This window comes from Penaeus monodon, chromosome 10 (assembly GCF_015228065.2).
Source record: "Penaeus monodon isolate SGIC_2016 chromosome 10, NSTDA_Pmon_1, whole genome shotgun sequence".
NCBI classification, from domain to species: Eukaryota; Metazoa; Arthropoda; class Malacostraca; order Decapoda; family Penaeidae; genus Penaeus; species Penaeus monodon.
Genome location: NC_051395.1, coordinates 49,148,465 through 49,175,250, shown reverse-complemented (window position 1 = coordinate 49,175,250; position 26,786 = coordinate 49,148,465). Strand labels below are relative to the sequence as shown.

The 26,786-nt window shown below is 44.7% G+C and overlaps 1 protein-coding gene across 5 annotated transcripts in view; it reads right to left on the bottom strand.

Annotated features, from left to right (window-relative positions):
- LOC119578114 (slit homolog 2 protein-like) overlaps window positions 1-26,786 on the bottom strand; it is a 159,828-nt gene that overhangs the window by 23,546 nt on the left and 109,496 nt on the right. For 2 of the 5 annotated variants that reach the window (XM_037925843.1, XM_037925842.1), the window contains exon 1: window positions 5,592-6,133. In XM_037925843.1, coding sequence (XP_037781771.1) covers window positions 5,592-5,767 — 176 coding nt within the window. In that variant the 5' untranslated portion in view covers window positions 5,768-6,133. Of the gene's footprint in view, window positions 1-5,591; window positions 6,134-18,988; window positions 19,300-20,242; window positions 20,278-26,786 lie in introns of those variants that run through there. The other 3 variants (XM_037925846.1, XM_037925847.1, XM_037925845.1) reach the window with 3 other exon arrangements.

The window sequence follows — 26,786 nt, the reverse complement described above, 5'->3', positions numbered from 1 at the left end:
CTTAATAAAGCGTATAGTGGAAGGCGCTGAAGACGCTATCTCCTGGGATTACGTAACACTGGTAGGGACTTGAACGCGTCCTGAGTGATCCCTGTCTCCTGTCAGATCTCCTCGTCAGTCAGGTCTCGAGCTTTAGTTCGACATCCTGTTAAATAACGCTGGCAATAAACGAGGAAATTATCTCCCTTTCCATCCGAGCCAGAACAAGGCCTAATGCATCTATCAACCGAGACGGAAAAACAAATTTTACAAGTATTTGACGACCCACGTACCACTATCGGGAAAACCCTTTTGCCAGCCACCTTGGGCAGTTGACGATACTGCTTGGCTGTCGCTGTCGCTGGCCTGACGGACGGCTCAATGTCGCTCGGCCGCCGCGCATTCCTCGGGCTGACAGGCGGCGCCGGGCGGACACGGCCAGGTTGCACTGGTGTTTGCACTCTCAACACCAGCGCCACTTACCACATCTTATCGCGGCCTTCAGGGACAAGGTCGCAACATTATCCCAGATCTACCTCAATCCTCGGAGTGATTCTTGTCGGGTCTAAACGCCGGCAGGGAATCCGCTTTGAGCCAAATAAACTAAGGGCGCCGCAGGGAACAGCGCCTTGAGGAGGGACGAGCGGAGGAGACGCCATGAGAACCGAGAGAAACACGAAAATAAAAATACCTTCTACAGGCGGAGCAAAGGGCAGGAGTCGTGGTTCGCCGTCCTCGAGCCGAGTGCCAGGCAAGCCGTAGTCCGCGGAAATGGGTTCGGGGGACACGCCGCCACAGGAAAGAAAAGGAAAGGCTTGGAGAAAAAAAGCAAGATTCCGCCTGGTTAAACCTCCGCCCAAATGCCTGGAGATCACAGGAACAAATCCTCGCAAGAAGACGAAGACGAAAGAGATGACGTTGGTGGAGGAGGGGGAGGAGGAGGAGAAAGAAGAGGAGGAGAAAGGTGAAGAGGAGGAGGAGGAGGAGGAGGAGGAGGAGGAGGAGGAGGAGGAGGAGATAAAGATAAAGATGATGATGATGATGATGATGATGAGAAAGAGAAAGAAGGAGGAAGAGTAGGAGGAGGAGGAGAAGAGGAGAAAGAAGAGGAGAAAGATGAGAAGAAGAAGAAGGAGGAGAAAGAGGAGGGAGTAAGAGGAAGAGGAAGTGGCGTGGGTGTTGGGAGGGAAGGCGAGAAGTATGAGGAGGAGAGGGAGTAGGAGGAGTAGGAGGAGGTGGAGGAGGAGATATTCACAGCACAGACAGACAAGGGAGATGTAAATTCCAAAAGAAAACGAAATCAACAACCAAACACCTTCCCCAGCTCACACGCGGGACTTCCATCAAAATGCTTCCTTGTTTTTCTTTCGCCGTGATTTACGGAGCCGTTGGTTCCTCCTCCTCCTGCGCTTCGTCGCCTTCGTCAGCGCAGAGACGGCCTCTGACGCCACAGCGGGAAAGTGTCTTTGCGATGTGAAAGCGAGGCTGAAACCCTGCGCGACTCTCGGCTCCATTAATCTCGGGAGAAGAGCCACGGGCGCCGACGGACACGCCCGCGGCACCGTGAAGCCCCGAGGCAGGAGTGGCGCCGCGACGAAGCCTCCTCCGGGAAACGAGAAAGTAGAAATGACGCCTCGGGACGCCCCGCGCTTTCGGCAGGAGGGTCCACGTGGAGTGAAGAGCGTGACTTTCCTTGGCCGAGGGAAACAGGCATCTCGCAGGAATACATATATATCTGTGTCTATATACTTATAAACAGACACCCACGCATATAATAATAATAATAATAATAATAATAATAATAATAATAATAACAAAATAATAATAACAACAATAATAATAATAACAACAACAATAATAATAACAATAATAAACACACACACACACACACACACACACACACACACACGCAGACAGAGAGAGAGAGAGGGGGGAAGAGACGAGGAGAGAGAGGAGAGGGAGGAGAGGGAGAGAGATGAGAGAGATAAGGAAGGGGAGGGAGAAGGAAATACATCATCATAGAAAACAGACCTCTAACCCGCCCCCCCCCTCCCCCCTCATCTCACATCTGGTCAACAACTGCCCGGCGGCGACTAGCGCGGGAAATCTCCAGCAACACAGAGTTGCCGCGCCCAATTAAGGATGTGTAATAGTCGCCCCGCCCACCTAAGGATAAGTAAGAGTCACCACGCCCACTTGAGGATGAATATGAGTCGCCCCGCCCACTTGAGGATGAATAGGAGTCGCCCCACCCACCTAAAGATGAATATTAGTCGCCCCGCCTACCTCAGGATGAGTAAGAGTCCCCCCCCCCCCCGCCCACCTAAAGATGAGTCGCCACGCCCACCTGTGGATGGCCCCCCCCCCCGCTCTCCGTGCCCCGCCCCTGCCACTGGGCCCAACCAAAAACAAGCGCCCCGCCACAAAAGTTTCGTTTTAAAGCGAATTGAAGTGAACTGAAGTGAAATTTGAGGTGAATTTGTGAACTCTGAAGTAGATTCGGACTGTTAAGTTTAGTGTCTGGGAGCGACGCCTAGATATTGTATATTTCAAACTTTGAAAACTTAACAATACTGAAACATCTTGTTTAAATTAAGTGATAAAGATAAAATTAGCAACAGATTGTAAAAAAAAAAACATGATTAAACTAAACAATTAATACAACTTTACATCTGCAGCAGTAATAGTAGATGGTAACAGTAACAGTAATAATAATAACAGCAGTATTAAGAAAAGTAAAACTAATAGTAATAACCAAATAATGATAAACTAAAAAAAATAAAAATAACATAATAATGATAACAATAATAATTCTAGTAATAATAATAACAATAATAATAATAATAATAATAATAATAACAGCTATACAAATATCACAATATTGAAAACAACAACAACAACAACAACAGTACTACAACCAGCGCAACCAAACGACCAGACGGCACATAACGGCGGCCGCCCAACCTTGAATTAAAACCCCAAAAACTCGAGAGAGAGAGAGAGGAGAGAGAGAAAAAAAGAAAAAAAAAGAAAAGAAAAAAAACTTAAAAACCTCCGGGGATGTGACGCGTCGACAAGAACTCGCCCCCTCCAAATGGACACGGACCGGGGGGAAGGTCAGCAGGGTACGGAACACGCCCGCGCCCACGCCCGCACGCACAAGACGACTACGCTGTGTCACCTTGACGGGGAAGGTACGGAGGGGGGGGGGAAGAATGGGGACAAAGAGTAAAGAATAAAGGATAAAGAATAAGAGATAAAGAATATGGGAGAAGGGGTAAGGGAGAAGAGAGAAGGAATAAGGGAGAAGAAATAAAGAATGAGATAAGGGATGAGGGAGAAGGAAAAAAGGAGAAGAAATAAGGAATAAGAGATAAGGGATAGGGAGAAGGGAGAAGGAATAAGGGAAAAGAAATAAAGAATAAGGGATAAGGGAGAATGAATAAGGAAGAAGAAATAAGGAGAGGAGAGGCAAGGAGGAACCGTGTTTGGGGATGAACGAAGGGAACAAACGATAACGAAGTAAAGAGGGGGAAGTAGGGGAATTTATGATAAGATGTGAGAAAGGAAGTGAAAGGAAAAGAAATATGAATTCGAGGGAAAATGAAAACAGAGGAAATAAGAAATATGAAAGAAGGAAAAGAAAAATGAGAGAAAGAGAAATATGGGGAGGGAGGGAGAGGAAGAGGGAGAGAGAGAGAGAGAGAGAGAGGAGAGGGAGAGAGAGAGAAGAGAGAGAGAGAGAGAGAGAGAGAGAGAGAGAGAGAGAGAGAGAGGAGGAGAGAGAGAGAGAGAGAGAGAGAGAGAGAGAGAGAGAGAGAGATAGGAGAAAGAAAAAAAGAGAGGACGAGAAAAAAAAAGTGACGTCGCACAAGAAACCAGAAAAAAAGGAGAGGAAAGAAAAGAAAAAGAAAGAAAGAAAAAAAGAGAGAAACGAGGAGGAACGAGAAAAAAACAAAAACAAAAGATGAGAAAATAAAAGTTAAAAAGAAAGAAAAACAGAAGAGCATATAAAAGCAAAACAGAAAGGGGCAAAGAACAGGTGGAAAAAACAGAAATACGAAAAAAAAAAAAAAAACACGGCAGAACGAAAATAAGAAAAACCATCCAACAAACAGCGATAAAAAAAACGAGATAAATGAAGAGCAAGAGAGAAAAAAAGGGAGAAGGAGAGATAGGGTGAGAGGTAAAGCCTGTTGCTGGGTTGTGCCACATCCTTGATTCGCCTTCGTCACTCCTTAAGGACCTCGCACTTGAGGACCCTGGAGGAGGAGGAGGAGGAGGAGGAGGGGAGGAGAGAGGAGGAGGAGGGGAGGAGGAGGAGGAGAGACAGGAGGAGGAGGAAGAGGAGGGAGGAGGGGAGGAAGGAGGAGAAGGGAGGAGGAGGAGGGGAGGAAGGAGGAGGGGGAGGAGGAGGTGGAGGAAGGGGAAAGGGAAGGGGAGGAGTGGAGGAAGGGAAGGGAAGGAGGAGGTGGAGAAAAGGGGAAAAGTGGAAGGGGAAGGGAGGAGGATGATGGGAAGGTGGAAGAGAGAGAGGTGAGAAGGAGAAGGAGGGTAGGGAGGGGGAGGGGGAGGAGGGGAGGGAGGGAGGAGGGGAGGGAGGAGGAGGTGACAGGGGAGAGGAGGTAAGTCCGAGGGGAGGGGCCCCAACGAGCACCTGGCTCGGTCGAGCGAGGGGAAGCGAGGAGGTGGCAAAGGGAAGGACGGGGCAGGACGGTGCCGTCAGCCGAGTGGGAGGAGGTATAAAAGGTGGAGGGAGGGAATTGCACGATTTGTTGACGGGAGCCGGGCGCAGCTGCCTACCCCCCGGGCCCAGCGGCACCGCCCCCGGCGCCCTCTCCTGCCTCTCCCCCGGGGCCCGCTGGCATCGTCCCCCGGGTGCGCTGGAATGTCACGGGGGCATCACGATTTGTCACCGGCCTCGTCCCCCGGGGCCCTCAAGCCTGACCCTTACCCCCCGTGGCCCTCTGCCTGGCACTCGTCCCCCGGGGCCCTCTGCCTGGCACTCGTCCCCCGGGGCCCCTGAGCTCGTCCGTCAAACAAGCATTATATATAACCTTCAGCGTTGACAAGCGTTAGGGCGACAAGATTTGTGGCCAGGTCTGGTGTGTGTGTGTATACATGGGTACATATATTACGACTTTCCCGCGGACTCGCTCGAGTGAATTCTTGGTTTCTGTGGGTGCTTGTGTGCCACGCTCGCTCTCCCGCAGAAGCATCTATAGAGTCACGGACATTGACTCACTCGCTCACTCTCTTTTCCCTCTCTCCCTCTCTCAGGCACGTACTCAGAAAATGAGTCTCTCTCTCTCTCTCTCTCTCTCTCTCTCTCTCTCTCTCTCTCTCTCTCTCTCTCTCTCTCTCTCTCTCTCCCCCCCCCCCCCACCAACCCCCCCACACACAAGCACACAAGCAAACACGCACGTACACCCACCGCACACATACCTCCCCCCCCCCACCCCCATCGCCACCCACCCACCTACCCACCCCTACACCCCCACACATCCACACCCACAAACACCCACCACCCACACCCACCACCTACCCCCACCCCTCCAACCCCACACGGAGCGCAATGCAAACCATCACACCACAAACGAAGACAAACTAACCTGGCCGCAGACACACTGCTTTCCGCTGGGTAATGGCTCGCCAACAACACCGTCTGGAACAAAGGGAAAAAAAAGCACATTGGTAAAATCTCTTTGTTCAAATGCACCTTTTCGTCAACACTCATTACGTCAAACTGGAGGAAACGTGGCAACAGCGCAGCGAGATTTCCAAACATTAGACAATTATCTTTTTTTTTTTTTTTTTTTTTTTTTTTTTTTTTTTGTCCAGATGAATGGAGAGAATAATAATTTTTACAGATTCCATGGATCTAAAACTGTACAAACCCCGCCATTATAAAATCAACAGAGTCTGGTTTGGTCCCCCGAATCCGCATTCATTAAAACAACCATCATTATCATAACTCGTAAACATCGAGAGAATCCACTCATTTCAGAAATTAACTTCCAACCTGCTCAACTCGGCTAAAAATATTCAAATAATAAAAAATACGAGAACCCCTAAAAAATACAAGGGCAGCAAAATGAGAAAATATGAAAAAGGTAAACAAGAACGAAAGAAAAAAAAAAAAAAAACACAAAGGAAAAAAAAAACAAGATCCAAAAAGAAAAGAAAAAAAAAAAAAACGGAACAAAGGGTTAAAATAATATATAAATCCAATAAGAAAACAATCAAAGCAAAACGAAAAAAAAAAAAAAAATCAAAACAATAAACGCCAGAATCCCCCCACCCCATTAAAACAAAAGACGCACGCATCCAGGGGATTGAGCTCGCGGACTCGAGGCCTCGAACTGCAACCCGAACCTCCAGCCCAGCGTCCATCACCTTCCTCTGTATCGTTGACACACATCAACATGCACAATAAACCATAAATTGCTGCCTCTGATAAGAAAGAGGGAGGGCGCGGAAGAGGACAAAGGACAGACAGGAGGAGGGTGGAGCGAGAGTGAAGGGAGAGGGAGAGGGAGAGGGGGAGGCGAATGAGTGAGGGGGGAGAGGGAGGAAGGGAGATATAGATATATAAATAGAGAGGCAGATATGGAGAGAGAGAGAGAGAGAGAGAGAGAGAGAGAGAGAGAGAGAGAGAGACGGAGAGAGAGAGAGAGAGAGAAAAGAGAGAGAGAAATAAATCGAGAGAGAGAGAGAGAGAGAAATAGATCGAGAGAGAGAGAAAAATAGATCGAGAGAGAGAAAAATAGATCAAGAGAGAGAAAAATAGATCGAAAGAGAGAAAAAAATAGACCGAGAGAAAGAGACAAACAGAGAAAAAAGAGAGTAAAATAAAAAGAGACGAGAGAGAGCGAGATGGTGCACACAAAGAGGATAATGCAGGCCATCATGATATGCAGTTATTCCTTAGGACAGCAGCTCGCCGTGTTTCTCGACCACCGCTGAGAACAATTATTTTGATGGACATGCAAACACACATACCCTCTCTGCCTCGTACTTAAAACCTAAGTTTTCCTTTCTTCCTCATTTCTCCTTCATTCTTCACTTCTCTCCTTCTCATCTCCCAATATTTGATAAGAAAGAAATGATAATGGAGAAATGAAGAATAATAGAAAAGATCAAAATGGATAATGGATAATGATAAGGAAAAAACTAACGAATAAAAAGCATAATTGAATAATGATAATAGAGAAAGAAAGAACATAAAAAGAAGACATAACGAAATAACGATAAATAAATAGAAATAAAAAATAACACACCCACACACATACACACAAAAACAATAATGAAGATGAGAAGCAGAAAAAGCAATAAAAAAGATGAAGAGAAGCAGGAAAAAGCAATAAAGATGAGGGGAAGCAGAAAAACAAACAATAATAAAGATGAGGAAAACCAGAAAAAACAATAATAAAGATGACGAGATGCAGAAGAAAATAAAGATGAGGAGAAGCAGAAAAAAAACAATAATCAAGATGAGAAGCAGAAAAAAACAATAAAAAACATGAGAAATACAAATAAAAAATAAAGAAAAATGAGAAGAAAAAAAATAAAATAAAAATAATAATAATAAAAAAATAATAAATAAAATGAAGATGAGGAAAAGCAGACGACGACGCTCTGGTCATGTCAACCGCGGTATTTTTAAACGGTGTCGGGCGCTCGTTATGTTACGCTATAATGCTATTCCCGGACGCTCGTCAGAAGGAAAACTCACGGTCAACCAGTGTCTACGTCCGCTGCCTCATCGTTGCTTGCTGAGTAATGCTTGCAGGACGGGGTGGGGGGTGGGGGGGAGGAGGTAAAGTACTAGGAGAATCGGGGGGGGGGGGATTAGTAGTATTGGGGGGGGGGGTAGTTGTATTGGGGGGGGGAACTTGTAGTATTGGGGTGACTTGGAGAATCGGGGATGGGGGGGGGGGTGGAGAGATACTAGGAGAATCTAGGAGGTTACTAGGAATACTGGGGGGGAGGGGGAAGGCAAAGTACTGAGAGCATGGAAGGGGAGTGGGTGTCAAGCACACAGTACGAACCCCGAAGAAACTTTGTATGTAAAAATAAAAGAATAAAATGCGACGTAAGCTTCACCGTCAACGTTCTTTCACTCACTTCATTCTGAGAGATGTATAACACGTTATTTATTTCCCCGCGTCAAGATTCGTCCAAAGTAAACAAATAAAAGACAAAGGAAAGAGAATGACAACTATTAATTTCGAAGTTAAAATGCTCCTGCCAACCCGGAAGATCAAACAGAGCGAATAAAGGTGTTATTTAGACGCTGGCTTTATTAACGGCCGAGGGCTAAGTGCAGAGGGCGTGCTGGTGGCAACGAGAAAAAGGTCCTGGCGAGGGAGAGGGAGATGCCCGCCCTCGTCTAACTCATCTCGTTGTCGTGAATGAAGTATTTGCTCTAATTCAACCACCAGGCAGACGCCAACAAAAAGAACAATAACAACGGAAGAGAGAGAGAGAGAGTAAAAAAAAGATCCGCTATGACCACTGTGGTATATTTGTCCCAAGAGACGTTTGTATCTAAGTCTAGCCGTTGATATCATGAAAGCTGCTGGGTGTTTTTTTTTGCCGCGCCGCACATACTTCGCGGTGTGTGTGTGTGTGTGTGTGTGTGTGTGTGTGTGTGTGTGTGTGTGTGTGTGTGTGTGTGTGGCCTGTGTGGTAGTGAGTGTGAGTGTGAGTGTGAGTGTGAGTGTGAGTGTGTGTGTGTGTGTGTGTGTGTGTGTGTGTGTGTGTGTGTGTGTGTGTGTCGGACGTTCGCGAGCAAAGCCTCACTCCCCCTGGGGCTGCAATTGCGTAACAAGCACAGCCGACGATCTCTTCAGGTGCCCTTATAAAGCCTCGCAAGCATTTCTTAAATGTTTGCGAAACCTTGACTTAATCGAGGCATGGAGGACTGCTGTTCGGAGAAAAAAAGCGGGTGATCGTGTTTTGTCTCGGGCTGTCGAGACGGAGATGACAACAGTGCGCAGCAGCGTTCGCCGACTCTGTTGCGGATACACGGCACGGATTGTTGTATGCGAACGCTGGCGATTGTTGTTGTTTCTTTCAACAATCAAAGGCAGAAATTTTGGCTGTGCTTGGTCTCTTCGCTGAAGGTGGTGTTTTTTTTTAGCCAACAAGCACAGGCAGAAGTCGTAACGGTGTTTGGTCTCTCCATCATTTTAATACAGGCACAAAAAAGTAGAGTTCAAAGCCGCCACCAAGACATTAAATGCATAGAATACGGATCAGGGGTCTTATGAGACAAGACCCATAGAACATAAGCGCTCAACCAGGGACCAACTGTATATAGAGGAGACAAGATAACAAAAAGGTGGGAGGGGGAGGTTGAAGAAAGGGTAGAAGGGGGGAGAAAAAGGGAGAGCGTGGGAAGAGAGAGGAGACAGAAGATGAGAAGGAAAAGAAGAGAAAAGCGAAGACAAAGTGAAGAGACAGACAGAGAAACAACAGGAGTACACAAGAGAAAGAGAAAAAAAAGACCAAAAACAAGAGACAGCAAATGAAGGAAGAGAGACAAAAAGAGACGGAGGACATAAAAAAAAAAAAAACAAAACCAAAAGAGAAGTAAAGAAACGAAACGAAACAAAAAGAAAGACTAACAAAAATGCACGAAACAAAGGCGCGGAAGCTAAAGGAAAATAAACAAAAGCAACAAAGCATCCCTCCACTCCCCCCCCCTCTCCCTGGCCCCTTCGCTGCCTCCCTCCCCTCCCCCTCTCAAGCACAAAATCCCACAAGCAGGACGTGAGCCACAGTGCATGACCAAACTCACATGCCACGACCCGCGGGACAAGCATGGGAGAACTGCATGCGAATCTGAGCTCTGGTGTCGGTAGTGGTGGAGATCATGGTGGGAGGGATAAAGAAAAAAAGGAAGAAAGAAAGAAAGAAAGGAAGGAGAAAAAGGAAGGAAAAAAAGGAAGGAGGGAAGGAAGGAAGGAAGGATTGAAGGAAGGAAAGAAAAAAAAAAAGGGAAGGAAGGAAGGATTGAAGGAAGGAAAGAAAGAAAAAAAAAAGGAAAGGAAGGAAGGAAGGAAGAAAGAAAAAAAAGATGAAAAAAAGAAAAGAAATTATTTTACAGAAATTGATGGCTTGTGTTAATCACGGCATAGGCCTTTAGGAAGGGGAAGAGAGAAGGAGGAGAGAATAAAGGAAGGGGGAAGACGGAAGGAGAAGAGAAGAAAAGAGAGATATCTGAAGAGGAGAATGAAAGGGGAAGGAAGGGAAGAACAAAAGAGTGAAAAGGTTGATGAAAAGAGGAAGAAGGGAAAGGAATAACAGGAGACAGGAAAGAAGGAGAAGGAAGAGGAAAGAATGGGGAGATAGAAGAGGAGAGAGGAGAAGAGGAGATATAACGACCAAGAGGAGGAGAGATGGCGGGAGGAGATAGTGAGGAGAAAAGAGAGGAGGCGAAGGGATAGGAGAGAAGGGGGGGGAGGAGGAAAGAGGGGAGACAGAGGGGAGTGAAGATAGAGTTACGAGACAGATGGAAGGGAGGAAGACGTAAGACCCGGAGGAGAGAGAGAGAGAGAGAGAGAAGAGGAGAGAGAAGAGAGAGAGAGGAGGAGAGAGGAGGAGAGAGGAGGAGAGGAGAGAGAGAGAGAGAGAGAGATAGAGAGGAGAGAGAGAGAGAGAGGGAGAGAGAGAGAGAGAGAGAGAGAGAGAGAGAGAGAGAGAGAGGGGCCGCTATATGAAATTAAAGGCAGCTAGAATCACAGGCGAAGAAAGTTACAAATTCAGGGAAGAGGAAAGAAAAAAATATGGTAATATGATGGTGATGGTAGTTTGCAGACTGTGGGATTGTGGGACGATTAAGTAAAAATAATAATTGTAATAATTTAAGTTTTCCCTTACTTCCTGTTTCCAATGTTAATTTTCCTTTCCCTCCCTCCCTCCCTCTCTCTCTGTCTCTCTCTCCCTCCCTCCCTCCCCCCCTCTCTCTCTTCCTTTCTAGCTTTCTTTCCCCGCTCATCTCGTCTTTTTGCCTTCCCCCCCCCCCTCTTCCCTCTCTTTTACATCCTTCTCCTCCCCTCCTTTCCTCTCTTTCTTTCCTCCCTTTTCTCCTCTCCTCTCCCTCTGCTCTGCCTCTTTCTGCAACCTCGAAGGACCGGAAATTGCAAAAACCGTGTGAGATTCGTCGACGATGAACGATCATGATTTCACGGCATAAAAAAAAAAAGACAAGATCTCCCAAGACGATTTTTGAGAAGCTTCACACGAGAAGGAAAAAAAAATGAAAAAAAAAAGTATTATCAATGAATGACTCGAGTAAAAATAAGAGGGAGAGGGAAGGGGAGAGGGAGGGAGAGGGAGGGAAGAGGGAGGGGGAGAGGGAGGGAGAGGGAGAAGGGAGAGGAGAGAGGAGAGAGAGAGAGAGGAGAGAGAGAGAGAGAGAGAGAGAGAGAGAGAGAGAGAGAGAGAGAGAGAGAGAGAGAGAGAGAGAGAGAGAGAGAGAGAGAAAGAGAGACTTGTTACTTCATCCACGTCGAAGACAAAAGATTTGTCCCCCAGATTCACATTTTATTCCGTTGTTTGTTCGTCTGTTTGAACATATAAGAGAAGCGTGGTCTAGTATTACGAACTTCGAAAAAAAAAATATCACAAGAAATAAAAAGAAACCGTCTGGACATCTTCCAAGACACGAAGGAAGACGACAAAAAGAGAAAAAAAAGGAAAAAAAAAAAAAAAAAAAAAAAACATCTGAACATCTTCAAGACACGAAGGAAGACAATAACGCGGGACTACGACACGCTCTAATATTGCTCAACAAGGATGTCTGTGTTCCGAGTTTCCGGCGCACGGCCGCGCGGGACTGCCCCGGCCGGCCCCACGCTCGGCATTCCTTGGGGCTGTCTACAATTTCCTGGCCAATTCTAATCCCTTTAACACTCCTCGTCGATCTCCCCCCCCACCCCCACCCCCTCCGCCATGTTGCTGCCGATCCCTCGTTGGTTTTGAACAGCGGTAATGTACCGTATTACCTGCTGTGTTAACTGCTGTGTTGCCTTGTGTTGTTGTTCTGTTGTGTTAACTCCTACCTAGCGTGTTACTCCTGATGTGCTATTTACCTGTTGTATTACCTATTGTGATTACCTATAGGTTCGGATTCTGCTTGACCCTATCGCATGACTGCGTGGCACTCGGGGTCGTCATGCGGCCGGTACGACTCGGGAACACCTTATGACACCCTGCATGACGAGCGGTGACGTCACATGCACAGCGCTGATTCCCTCGCCGTGACTAACACACGGGTCCACAAATCAACAGCGACCTTCCCTTAATTGCACAATGAGCCGTCCTACTGTTCGTCCTTATCTGTGTCTGTCTGTTGGATTTGCTTGTTATTCTAATCCCAATTTGTTGATTTATTGTTTAAAGGCTCATTCTTTTATTCAGTTTCAGTTTCCCCTTTCCTTCAACTTATCCATCAATCCATTTTCTCTCTTAATCTTCTGTATGTCTCTACAAACATCCCTCAAAATATGTAATTATGATTCGGTTTGTAACACACACACACACACACACACACACACACACACACACACACACACACACACACACAACACACACACACACACACACACACACACACACACACTCACTCACACACAAACACGCTAACCAAGACGACTACAAAGGGAAGGAAAAAAGACGTCAGAAATGGCCTAAACGTTGACACGAGATTCGACGACCTCAAGAGTCCGCCCAAATCCCGCCACAGCTGATCACCTCCCAGGGAACCGCGAGGGGCGGGACAGCCTGAAGCAGCCTCTAGAAGCAGGAGCACTGGCACCAAGCAGCAGCAGCACCCAGGTCGGCCAGCGGAAGTGGTCCGGATAGCGAGAGGAGTGCAGCATTAGTGTACGGTACGCCTGGCGTCGTTAGTCGGATAACCTGGCAGCTCTGGGCATCGTTGGAGCGCCGCGCTCTGTGATGGTGCCCGCGGCTCGGACCATACCCAACCTCCCATACCCATACCTCCCTCCTCACTAGCCGTGGCCCTAGCTCACTGGTGTGTGGCGGGGGTAGGACGCGACATGGTCGTGCGTGTGATCGCGACGGGACAGCGGTAACGAAAATGGTGGTAAGTGAAGGTGACTCCCCGAGAAAGAGATAAATGGAGTGTGGGGCCATGAGGAGCCAAGGGGGGGACTAGCCACAAGTGATCGAAAGCCCGAGAGGCGTATGTGTGAGCAGTCCAGGACTGGAGGCCCGAGGCAGGGACATGCACTAGTTGGGATTGGTAGGGTGTATGTCTACTTTGGTTGGTTTGTCACTTCCCTCGGACCGGACGTGACAGTCAAGGGCCCACCCATTTTGGATTTTTCTTCGTTTGCTATAATTTGTCTGGATTTTTCTTGTTTCATCTCGGTTACTTCAATGCCTTGTAAGCCAGTATTATAACCTACCTTCTATTGCTCTATTTCTTCTTCTCTCTTTAGCCTTCTCTTTCTCTCTCTCTCTCTCTCTCTCTCTCTCTGTCTAGCTTTCTTCTGTCTATGTTTGTCTGTTTGTTTGCCAGTCTGTCCCTCTCCCAACCTCTCCCCGCACAGACTACTACAAACACCCTCCCATCCCCCGACCCCAAACCCCCAATCCCACATTACCCCCCCCCCCCACCTCTCCACGGCAATCCCCTATTCCCTGTCCTAATCTCTTCCCACCTCACTTACCTTCCCCCGCCATACTTCCCGGGGTCCACGAGTAGTTCAAGTTTCCTGTTTGTGTCATCAAGTGCGCTGCCTGGCGACCACGGCGCACACACACGCACAGATAAAGCCAATGACAAAGACACAGGCGCAGACACAAGCTAAGGCATAAACGCGAACCCATACACACACGCGCGCGCACATGTGTGTGTGTGGGGTGTGGGGGGAATATGAAATAAAAATTTAAAAGACAACAAACAAATAAAAATAAAATATAATAATATATATAACAATTACATATAATAACAAAAATAATAAAAACAACAAAAAAAAAAGAGAAAAACAGAAACAAAAAGGAAAGGAAAGAGACAAAAGAAAAAAAGAGAGAAATGGGCAAAGGAAAGGGAGAGAGAGATAAAGAAGTCCCCAAAAAGAAGGATACCCCCAAAAAGACAGGAGTGGGCGGAAGAGAGCAGGAGGAGAGAGGGAGGGAGAGAGGAAGAGAGATGGAGGGAGAGAGGGGGACAAAGAGAGAGGAAGGGAGAGAAGCGAGAGGAGAAGAGGAGGGTATGGGGATAAGGGCGATAACGTGGAGACGGAGAGGGGGGGGGAGGGGGGGAGGAAAATACAAAAAAAAAAATACGGTGGGAGGGGAGTAGGAGAGGACAGATTGGGTGGGATGGGGGGAACAGGAGGGGGGAAGAAAAAGGAGAATGGATTAGGGGAAAGGAGGAGAAAAAGAAAAAAATGATGGTAAAAGGGGGTAAAAAGGTGGAAAAGAGAGAGCAGAGATAGGAGGGGGGAGAGAGAAGAGGGGGGAAGAGAACAGATAGGAAGGAGAGAAGAGGGGAAAGAGGGGGTGGGGGAAAGGAGGAAGGACCGAGAGAGGAAAAAGGACAAAGGGAGAAGTTGGAGCGGTTTTGAAAGGAAAAAAACCCCCGGGACAGGGACATAAAGAAAGGACATGAGGAAAAAAAAAAAAGGTGGGGGAGAATTTGTTAAATTTGTGGGGAATACAAAGCGAAGAAGGGGAAAAAAAAGCCTTTTAGACCCCCAAGAAAAGCCCTGGGGAAGGGGGAGTGAGGGGTTTATGGAGAAATGGATAGGGGGGGGAAAGAAGTGCAAATAAAACGAAGAAAAACAAAGACCCAAACCCAAATACAAACCCCCCCCAAACCCCAGTAAAAAAAAAAAAATCCCCCCCTTTATTGGGCACAGTAGTTCAAGGGGGGGAAAGTGGGGGAAAAAAAGGGAAAAAAAGATAAGCAAATGCTAAGGGGGGTGGAGCAAAGTGCAGACGGGACGGCAAAAGGACCAGGGCCACTTCGATAGTTTGGGATTTTTGCTTGTTTGTTATCTACTTTTGTTCTGATTTTTCTCTCTCTCTCCTCCTCTGGCTTCTGTACAGCTGTGACATGTCATTGCTCCTCTAAGGCCATTTTAGTGCCACTTTTATGTCTTCATTTCAACAAATATGTGTGTGGCTTTAAAATTTCTTTGTTTAAAACATTGCTTCGTGTTACTTTTCAAATGCCTTCGTAAGCCAGGCATATATTTTAAACTATCTTTCTTTTTTAAAGTTTTCCTCTCTCTCTCTTTTACCTTCTCTCTCTCTCTCTTCCTCTCTCCTCTCTTCCTTTTCTTTGTCTAGCTTTCTTCTGTCTATGGTTTTCTGTTTGTTTGTTTTTTGCCATTTCTGTCCCTCTCCAACCTTCCCCGCACAGACTATTACAAACACCCTCCCATCCCGACCCCAAACCCCAATCCACATTACCCCCCCCCCCACTTCTCCACGGCATCCCCTTTTCCCCTTTGTCTAATTCTTCCCCCCTCACAAATTTCCCCGCCATATTTCCCCGGGGTCACGAGTAGTTCAAGTTTCCTGTTTGTGTCATCAAGTGCGCTGCCTGGCGACCACGGCGCACACACACGCACAGATAAAGCCAATGACAAAGACACAGGCAGACACAAGCTAAGGATAATACGCGAACATACAACAGCGCGAGCAATGTGGTGGGTGTGGGTGGAGAGATAAAATGAGATATAAATAAGATAATACGAAAATATAAGACAGATATGAGAGAATGATAAATAAGATAGAATATAGTAATGATAGAGATGGGACAGAATAATATGATAAAAAAAAATAGATAGAAGAATAAATAATAAAAGAATATAATAGAAAGAGTATAAGAGAGAGAGTAGAGGAAGAGATGAAAAGAAGGAGATAGAAAGAGATAGAAAGATACATAATATGAATAGAGTAATAAGAAAATGAAAAGAAGATAGAATAGAGATAGAATAAGAAGTAGAAGTAGATAAAGATATAGATAGAGAAATAAATATCAGAAGAATAAGAAATAAAATAAAGATAGATATAAGAAGATAGATATATAGAATATATAGATATAGATAGAATAGAAGACAAGAAAGAATAGAGAAAGAGAAAGAGAAGAGAGATAAGAGAGAGATAGAGAGATAGATAATATAGAGAATAAATATATATAGAAATATAAGAGAGAAAAAGAGATATATATAGAGAAACAATAATAGAGAGAGAAGATAAGAATAGAGATAGATAAGATGATAAATAAAAAATAATATAATAATAGAAGAAAATAGAGAGAGGAGATAGAATAGAGAAGAATAAGAGAGAGGGATATAGAGGAGATAAAAGAGAGAGAAGAAGACGAAAATGGAAGATAAAAAAAAAAAAAGAGAGAGTAAAGAGAAAAAAAAGAGAATAGGAGGAGATAGAGAAGAGAAAAGAGAGATAAGAAAGAAAGATAGAGAAAATAAAGAAGAAAGAGAAAGAAGAGATAAGAGAATAGAGAGAGAAAAAGAAGAAGGAAAAATGAGAGAAAAGAATAGAACAAATAGAAAAGAGAGAGAAGAATAAAAAACAGGAGAGATAGAGAAGATAGTAGATAGAGAGAAGAAAAGAAAAAAGAGAAAGATAGGAAATAAGAGTAAAAAAAGAGAAGGATATAATAAATATATAATATAAATATAAAGATATATAAAAATAGATAGATAAGTAAAAGATGAATATATAGAAAATTTAGAAGAGATAAATTAATATATATAATTAGATATAATATTAATAAAATACGATAAATAAGATATATAGAATATATAAATAGAAGAAATTAAAAGATATATAAGAAGATATAAAACATAATTAAAAGTAAATAGATGGGGTTTATAAAGAAAATAAATACATTATATATTATATAATATAACTGTAATAGATAATTTTAGAATATAGATAGAAATATATAATATAATAAAATATAATAAATAAATATAGATGTTTAATACATGTTATATAGAATAAATATAATTAATATATATTATAAATATATATATATATAAAAATAATAATATATTAATAGTATGAATATATTTATATATATATATATATATATATAACATTATGAATATAAAAAAAGAGTAAATATACATATATATAGATAGATAATAAACTAAGAATTATAATATATATATAATATAGATATATATAATAGTAAATTATATATTATATATATAATAGAGAATCTATATTATAAATATATATATAATAGATATAATATTATTTACTATAAAAAGATATATATATAAAATTATTTTAATAAAATATATAATTATATAATATTCATATATATAACATATATATATATGATTATATATAGACATTATATATAATAAGAAAATATATAATTTTAGATATAATAACAATTATATATTATAATATATAATATATAATTTTATATATAATATATAAAAAAAAATATTATAAATATTTAATTAAATATATATATTAAATTATATATTATAATTATTTTATATCCATTTTTATATTTTAAAAAAAAAAAAAAAAAAATATAATTACTTTTATATATTGTTATAATATATATATAAAAAATATCTAAAAAAAACTTTTTTTACATTTTACTTATTATTTTATTTTTTATATATTTATATATAAAATATATATATATAATATATATAAAAAATTATATTAAAAAATTATTTATTATATATATTAATCATTATATTATATCTATATTCTATAAAATTTTATATATATATATATAATTATTAATTTATTATTATATTATTTATAAAAATATTATTATATATATAATTATAAAATAATATATATATATAATTATATATATATATTATATATATATCTTTATATATTTATATGTGTGTGTGTGTGTTTGTGTGTGGGTGTGTGTGTGTGTGTGTGTTGGTGTGTGGTTTTTGTGTGTGTGTGTTGTGTGTGGCGCGCGCGGGTATACATCATGTATGTATTATGTATGATGTAGTTGTAGTTGTATGTAGTATGTATGTATTATGTATATATTGTAGGTTTGTATATTATATAATATTAATATATATTATATATAAAATTATTTATATATAAAAAAACATATATCTATAAAATTGGTTTACATGAAATATGTATATATATTATATATGTATTTGTGTGTATGTAATATATATATTTATATATATATAATTTTATATATATATAAATATAATATAATTAATAATAACATATAATAACAAAATTATATATATATATATATATTAAATATAATAATATATACATAATATTTTACAATATATGATAATATTATAACAAAATATACAATATAAAACACACTATAACTATATACTACAACATACATACATAATACACACCACACACACACTGTACCATACAGACAACAATAACATCCCACAATCACATTTACATATACATAAACACACAGACGAGCCCATCCCAGCCTACCGCCGCCCCCTCCCCCCTCCCACCAGGCCCTCCGACCTGACCCCGGTGTCCCGCAATCATGCCATCCGATGCCACGGCCACGTCACTCGACAAATCGACGTCGCCTCGCTTGCCCCCAGTCGTATCGGAGGGGGACCGTCGGGAGTCACAACGCAGCAGGAATTCATCGATCTGACGTACACGAACAGGCGTTATGGCGACGTTGAGAGGTTTGATCTGACAAGGAGCTCCTCCAGGACACGGCCTCCTAGCTCACAACCTTCTCTTATGAGTTTGTTAGTCATTGTGTGTGTGTGTGTAACGGTGCTTTATCTTCCTGTAGGTCTTTCTCTCTCTCTCTCTCTCTCTTCTCTAGCTGTTTTTTCTTTCTTCCCCTCCTCCTCTTTCTGGCATTATGGTTGTCTTCCCCTCTCCCTCCCCTCTCCATTTCCTCCCCACAGCCCAGGGCACGGTTCTGCCCTCTATCTCAACACACACACTCATACTTGCGTCGTCAAAATAAACAAACACACACACCACTCACCTTTCCCTTGTGTCGGACGTACGCCCTTCTCGCCCGTGAATTACGATTCGAGAACGACTCGAATCACCACCGCCTCCTCCTCCTCCTCCTTCTGCTCCCCCGTCAGCGGTACAAGGTCCAGCTGGGCAGTGACCATGTGCCGAAGGGGCGCTCCCCGGTCCTCGCGTCAGGTCAAGGTTCAAGTTACTGACTCAGATCAACGGGGTCTTTTGTGGCTTCCTGCTGAGCTGGGCCTTCTCGGGAATGACGAAATAAGTTTTACTTAACTGTTTTTTTTCTTCTTCACAAAACTGTCCTCTGTGATATGTTTCCTGAAAGGTTGATATATATGTGATATTGCAAACAGTATAGGCCGTACGATTAAAATCATCACGCGCGGTGACCCATCAAACGTTATCCACGGACGCAACCCAGATATGACAGGGTTCCGCAGAGTGATTCAACCCAGCCTATTAGTCTAACCACGGTGGAAAATATCCAATGTCTCGTCCCTCTACCACCACCACTAAAGCCTGCATCCCCGCCTAATACCCATGACAATGCAAAACCTATGGCGACGAGAGTGAAATGCCAAATAGCCGTCTGAGAATGACAACCAATGGGAGAGAGAAGAAGAAGAAAAAACAATAACCCAAGAATTTATGATCAGCCAGGGAAAACACGACTGGCTTTGCACTCCGGATCCTCGTGGCGTGGCAGAGAACACCGTATCGCGAGGTCGGTTAGATAAATAAGCACCACGACACAAAAAGGCTCCCTGTAAGAACGGAGAGTAAGTAATATAATATTTATGGCAGCGGGTTGCAAAAAAGGCGCGGATAAAGCCAAGCGTTTTGGCGGCGGGGAAGGGTGGGGAGGCGACGGGAGCCTCGTGTGTACTTCTCATCAATCCCGTGTTTATCTTTTTAATTAAAAGGAATCTGCATCATGTTTTCGACGTGTTGGCGAATGAAAACACTCCATGACACTCGCTTGTACATCCGACTCTACCGTACAGTTGTGACATGCACTGTAAGACATGAAGGCGAGTTATGAAGAATTATTTCTTGGTGATATTTTGCGATTCAAAATACAAGTCTAGTCTCTATATAGAAATTTGAATTTTGCGAATATTTGTCAAAAGCAGAGACTATTCATACATATTCCCCTCCCCGACAAGCAAAGAAATGAAGTCCCGCATCTCTCAAATGTAAAATTTCCCCTCAAATGCAAGTTAAGCGTGATACCCCTCACAACACAGTCACGAACACACACCTCGACTACAACAACACTTTCCCTCGCGGCTGCTGGCGCGGTACTGAAGCTGTGGCACCGCGGGACTTGTTATATAGCTCCCACCTTGCAGCTGTTCCCCTCGCCGGTCTGCTCGTGCCCTCTCCCCCTTCACCCCTTGCTCTTTCCCCTCACCCTCAACCCTCTTTCTCTCTGTCCCCACTCTCAGGGCTTTCTTTATAACGAAAAATATATTCATTTAGAGAAACATTAACTCTGAAACACTGTTAGGACTGCATGTTTTTTCGGGTGAAACAACTTCCTCTAGCACGTCTCCACTCTGATAATTTATATCCGCGTTCTGCCACAGCGCAGGAATTGTTCGAAACCAGTAGTATTTTATTACCTCAAATTAGCAATAAATATCACTTGAAAACCGCCACAGCAAGTCTTAAATCTGCCACTGTCGCAGCCAAAGCATTTCTTTCTTCGAAAGGCGAGTATGCCAGTGGTAGGATCAACGTGTGGTCGCAGTTGTCACAAACTGCGTCGCGATACCTGGGGTACCACAGTGCCAGGGTCAACGTGCGACCGGAGCTGGTACCAAGAGTACCACAGAGGGTCAGCTAGGTCGAAGCTGTTACAACCTACGTCATGATGTACCTGCTTGGTCTTTACCCCTGCGTCCCATGAATCTGGACAGTGAAAACATCAACAAATATCAACGAGGACTTTTTCCCTTGCCAAACCTGCACAAACACAGGGTTAAGGTCTTACCGGATTGACGTAACTGGAGGTAATGACACGTTTTCATTCATCGGGCGGTTTTTCTACGTGGGTTGGCGCGCAGCCCATAGTATGGGGGAGGATAGGGGAGGGGAGGGGAGGGGAGGGGAGGAAAGGGGAGAAAACATAGGTGAGAAGGACAAATATGAGAGGGATGAAAGCACTGCAAAGAGGAACGAACGAAGGTGACAGAGGAAGGTATAAAGAAAGCGAGGAACGGGAGAGAACAGAGAGAGAAAAAAAGAGGCATGCGAATCTATACATACAAATATATGCATGCGGCGAGGATTCCTTCCCTGACTCTCATTAGTACCAAAATAGTACTCTCAACGCCACAGAACCAGATAAGAGAAGCTAATAGGCATCGTTGCCAAATACCTACCCATGAGGTGAACATCCTGTAGTGTGAGCCTCTTGTTTGGTAACAAAGAGGTAAGTCTTGTTTAAAGCCAACAAAGTGTACATCTTTACACTGTTAAAAAGGATGAACAGTTCAACAGTACAGCGATTATTCAAGACGTCAAGCTTAGTTGCTAGGTGCACGCACGCACCCACACCCACACACACACGCACATACACACATGCATGCCTGCACACCCACACCCATACCCACACCTACGCCTACATCTACACCTACACACGCACACGCACCCGTACACGTACACACTCACACACACACACACACACACACACACTAAACAAACAAACAAAAAAAACACATACTCGATTTTATCCTTGTGTATTTTGCCTCGCTTGCTCACACACATCCAAACGGAAATATACTTAACTGACGTAGTTAGAATATGACATAAAAAAAAACATATCTTTATCAACAAGACGCAAGTGGGTGACCAATTCATATGAATATGACAAGAATACAAACACAACTGAATTAACATTTAAATCAGCCATGGAAACTCAGCAAACTGATGCCGTCTTTTTGTCCCTTTTTTATTATTTAGTTTGTAAACAAGAAATCTAAAGTCAATTCGAATTCTCTTTAGTAACTTGCGGCAGATCTCATTGAGTAATACTAATGCTAAGGTTTATCTCTCCCTCTCCCTTCTCTTCCTTTATTCTCTGAGCTGCCTTTTCTTCTCCTTGTTGCTTTCTCCTCCATTCCCTTGCCTCCTCCCCTTTCCTATCCACTGCTTTTCTCATATTCTAATTCCCCCCTTTTCTTCCATCTCCTTATTTCTCTTTTTAATTCGTTCTCCCTATTTCCCCTTTCCTTCTCTCTCCCTATTTCCCCTTTCCTTCTCTCTCCCCATTCCCTCTTTCCCTCTCTCTCCCTATTTCCCCCTTTACCTTCCTTCTTCCTATTCCCCTTTTTCTTCCCTCTCCCCATTCCCCTTTTCCTTCTCTCTCCCAAGCCCCCCTTTCCTTCCTTCTTCCTATTCCCCCTTTCCTTCTCTCTCCCAATTTTCTCCACTTTCCTTCCCTCTCCCTATTTTCTCCACTTTCCTTCCCTCTCCCCATTTTCTCCACTTTCCTTCCCTCTCCCCATTTTCTCCACTTTCCTTCCCACGCCCACGCAGGCCCCACCCACGCCCACGCATTTCCGAGGCGGCGGCTCCTCCTGCTGCGACGCCGCCTTACAAGGCGCGCGGGCGACACTCGGGGTCCCGCGCCTGCAGGATTCTCGACGCCCTTGTGGTGCAACCGCGCGAGATGAGGAGGAGGAGGAGGAGGAGGAGGAGGAGGAGGAGGAGAAGGAGGAGGAGGAGGGGTGGAAGGAGGAGGGAGGAGGAAGAAAGATGAGGTGGGGAGGAGGAGGGGGAGGAAGAGGAGGATGGGCGGAAGGAGGGAGGAGGGAGGAGGAGGATGGGGATGAAATGAGAAAGAGAAGGAGGAAGAAGAGGAGGAAAAGGAGGAGGAGGAGAAGGAGGAGAGGAGAAGGAAGAGAAGGAGAAGAAGAAGGAAGAGAAAACGGAGAGGAGAAGGAATAGAAGAAGAAGAAGAAGAAAGATGAGAAGACGAAGATGAAAAGGAAGGGGATAAGAAAAGAGAACAAGAAAAAAGGAGTAGAATAAAGGAGAAGAAAAAAAGAGAAAAAAAGGGAAGGAAGGGCGGGATGCATTCCTGAGAGGGCGCGAGTCGGCCAGGGACAGTGGCGACATAGAAGGTGAGGAGGAGGAAAGGAAGAGGAGGAGGGGAGAAAGGAGAGGAAGAAAGGAAGGAGGAGGAGGAAGGAGAAAGGAAGGAGGAGGAGGAAGGAGAAAGAAGAGGAGGAGGAGGAGGAAGAGGAGGAGGAGGGGGAGGAGGAGGAGGAGGAGGAGGAGGAGGAGGGAGGAGGAGAGGAGAAAGAGAAGAGAAGGAGGAAGAAGGAGAAAAGGAGGAGGAGGAGAAGGAGAAGGGAAGGAAGGAGAAGGAGAGAAGAAGGAGAGAAACGGAGAGGAGGAGGAAAAAGAAGAAGAAGAAGAAAAGATGAGAGACGAAGATGAAAGGAAGGGGATAAGAAAAGAGAACAAGAAAAAAGAGAGTAAAAAAGGAGAAGGAAAAAAGAAAAAAAAAGGAAGGAAGGGCGGGATGCATCCTGAGAGGGCGCGAGTCGGCCAGGGACAGTGGCGACATAGAAGGAGAGGGAGAGGAGGAAAGGAAGGAGGAGGAAGGAGAAAGAGGAGGAGGAGAAGAGGAGGAGGAGGAGGAGGAGGAGGAGAAAGAGGAGGAGGAGGAAGGGAGAAGAGGAGAGGAGGAGGAGAAGAGGAGGAGGAAGGGAGGAAGGAGAAGGAGAGGAAGAGGAGGAGGGAGAGAAGGAGAAGGAGAGGAAGAGGAGGAGGAGAAGAGAGGAGGAGGAAGGGGATGAGGAGGAAGAGGAAGAGGAGGAGGAGGAGGGAGAGAGGAGAGAGGAGAGAGAGAGAGAGAGAGAGAGAGAGAGAGAGAGAGAGAGAGAGAGAGAGAGAGAGAGAGAGAGAGAGAGAGAGAGAGAGAGAGAGAGAGAGAGAGAGAGAGAGAGAGAGACGGAAAAGAAATCCCACCAAGATTATTTTCGAAGAAGCTCCCGAGTTCATCTGCCGATACGCCCCCTCTGACCCTCCCCCCTCCCCCCCTCCCCCCTCCCCCACGACGCATCCCTCGCGCTGTCTCTCTCCGAATGGATGATAAAAGAACAGGTGGTGTTTAATTTGCATTTTTTCCCGTTTGTCTCCTTCCTTGTAAGTACGACCCGCTTGCTGGCCGCATGATGGACGACCCCCGGTGCTGCTGGCTCTGACGCCGCGCTATTGCCAAGGAACAGATGCGCCCCTTTTTCTGCCATTATTCTTCCTCTGACAACACCTGCGGGTCGCGTCGGCGTTGCCATGCGCTGGGTCCTTCGGGATGGGCGTTCTCCGAGGGAACGGCGAGGGCGGGGACTTCGTGGGGAACGTGGGATGGGCGTTCTCCGAGGGAACGGCGAGGGCGGGGACTTCGTGGGGAACGTGGGATGGGCGTTTTCTGAGGGAACGGCGAGGGCGGGGACTTCGTGGGGAACGTGGGATGGGCGTTCTCTGAGGGAACGGCGAGGGCGGGGACTTCGTGGGGAACGTGGGATGGGCGTTCTCTGAGGGAACGGCGAGGGCGGGGACTTCGTGGGGAACGTGGGATGGGCGTTCTCTGAGGGAACGGCGAGGGCGGGGACTTCGTGGGGAACGTGGGATGGGCGTTCTCCGAGGGAACGGCGAGGGCGGGGACTTCGTGGGGAACGTGGGATGGGCGTTCTCTGAGGGAACGGCGAGGGCGGGGACTTCGTGGGGAACGTGGGATGGGCGTTCTCTGAGGGAACGGCGAGGGCGGGGACTTCGTGGAGAACGTGGGATAGGGGGAAACGCGATCACGGGACGTTTATTCCTCGTTTCCTCGTGTGTCTTTCATCATCCGTTCTTTTGGTTATCGTTTTATTATCCGTGTGTCCGATTTTCCGCTTTATTTGGACGTGCCGGGGCCGATTCAACATGAGTTCGTATCATGCACCCAACCTGGTTGCATGGCATTAGTCACGCAATGGATATGACGAATGCCATGCAACAAGCTATGCTGATATCTCGAAGGGATGTGGCACTGCGGATGTGTGACACTGTTGACGAAGCGGCATTATCACAGTCGTGACGATGATCTCTGTGAGTGCCCCATGACATCACAAGTGCCGCTGCGTGCCACAACCCGCCTCCTCGTACCTGGATGCCTCGGCCCTTCGATGCGCCCGGGCTCTCCTGTGCCTGTTCCTTCAACGAGAGATTTCCGTTGATAATAATGAAACCCAGTGAGAAATAGAGAAAATCGGGTTTTGGAAGATTTTTTTTTCTGTCTCTATCTCATACCTCATTCAATTAAAAAAAAAATCCTCAGTATTTACTCAAATGAACAATAAAAAATTGACCTTTCGGGATTTTTCTTAATCTCGCACCTCATTCAATAAAATGAAAATCTCCCTCATAACTTACCCAACTGAACTAAAGTAATAAAATCGAATTTCCAGGATTCCCCACTTTCTTTATCTCACGCCTCATTCAATCAAAAGAAAACCTCCATCACTGTTTAAAACGCACACGTTATTCCGCGATTCATATGCACTCCGCGAAACAGGAGCTTCCGGCGTGTCGTGGCGGAACCAAGACCCAAAAAGAGTCTTTTTTGGCGCCGCGAGGGAAGAAAAACCGTCACGTGATCTCCTCCGAATGAAGTATAAATAGAGACAAGTGTAACGCATCACGGGGCCTTTTTTTCTTTTTAATCTTGAAATAACAAGTGAAATAACCGCCATATTTCATGAGGGGCGGCACAAGATAAAAGTCAAAAGGAGAGTACGCGACGAAAGAAGACACAAATTCTCCAAATGAATTCTCGCTCGCCAAAAGCTCTTGCGATTTATCACACGAGATACCTCGAGCTCACAAAGAATTCTGAGCAATAAATTCAGGTGTAGTACCGGCAAAAAGATCACACCAAGGACGTAGAGGAGAGCGTAAGAGATAGACTCGGTAGTGCTACAGAGTGCCGAAGTACCCCCCCTCACCCCTGTACACACACACACCTTTGTAGCCGCCTTTAAAAAAAAAAGAAAACGGGAGGAAAAGAAATCTCCCGTCACCTATAAAGAAAGAAAAAAAGAAAAAAGAAGAAAAAAGAAAACGGGAATTTTTTCATCGCCGCCATAAATGAAGAAAAAAAAAAAAAACGTCGAAGGAAAAAAATTCTATCTATACCATAAACAAAAAGGAAAAAAAAGGGACAAAAATCTACCAAATACACCGTGAAGTAAAAAAAAGAGAGAGAGAGAGAGAATAAATAAAACAAGACAAATTCCCCCTTCTGTAACGGACGTAGCGACAAAGCCGCTAAAAAGCCCCTTCTGTACGTCACTCCGCCCACCACGTTCTCCGTCGCCGCACGCCCTGAAGAATGGGTCACGCCCTCAGACACCCGGAAAGATCGCTGTCGTCGCCGTAATGTTGCAATCCGCTCATTAGGCTCGGCGGTTCAGATCACTCCACTCCGACTCCCCGCCATTGGCCCGCCCGCACCTGCACAAACAACGACTTTCGCCAGTTCTCTATCAGCTGCCATCAGCACACACACACAGTCACAGAAATACACACATACACTCATAAAAACACACATACACATTCATTTGTACACACACACACACACACACACACACACACACACGCACACACTCCAACACAACACGTACTTTGAAAAGTGCTGGCTTCAAAATAATGCGGGCCAATGGAAAGGTGTTGGTGACAGGTTGTTACAAGATGGGTACATTTGTGGGTACAGTCGGCGTGCGGGTGTTTTTCGAAGCATTCACTTCCAA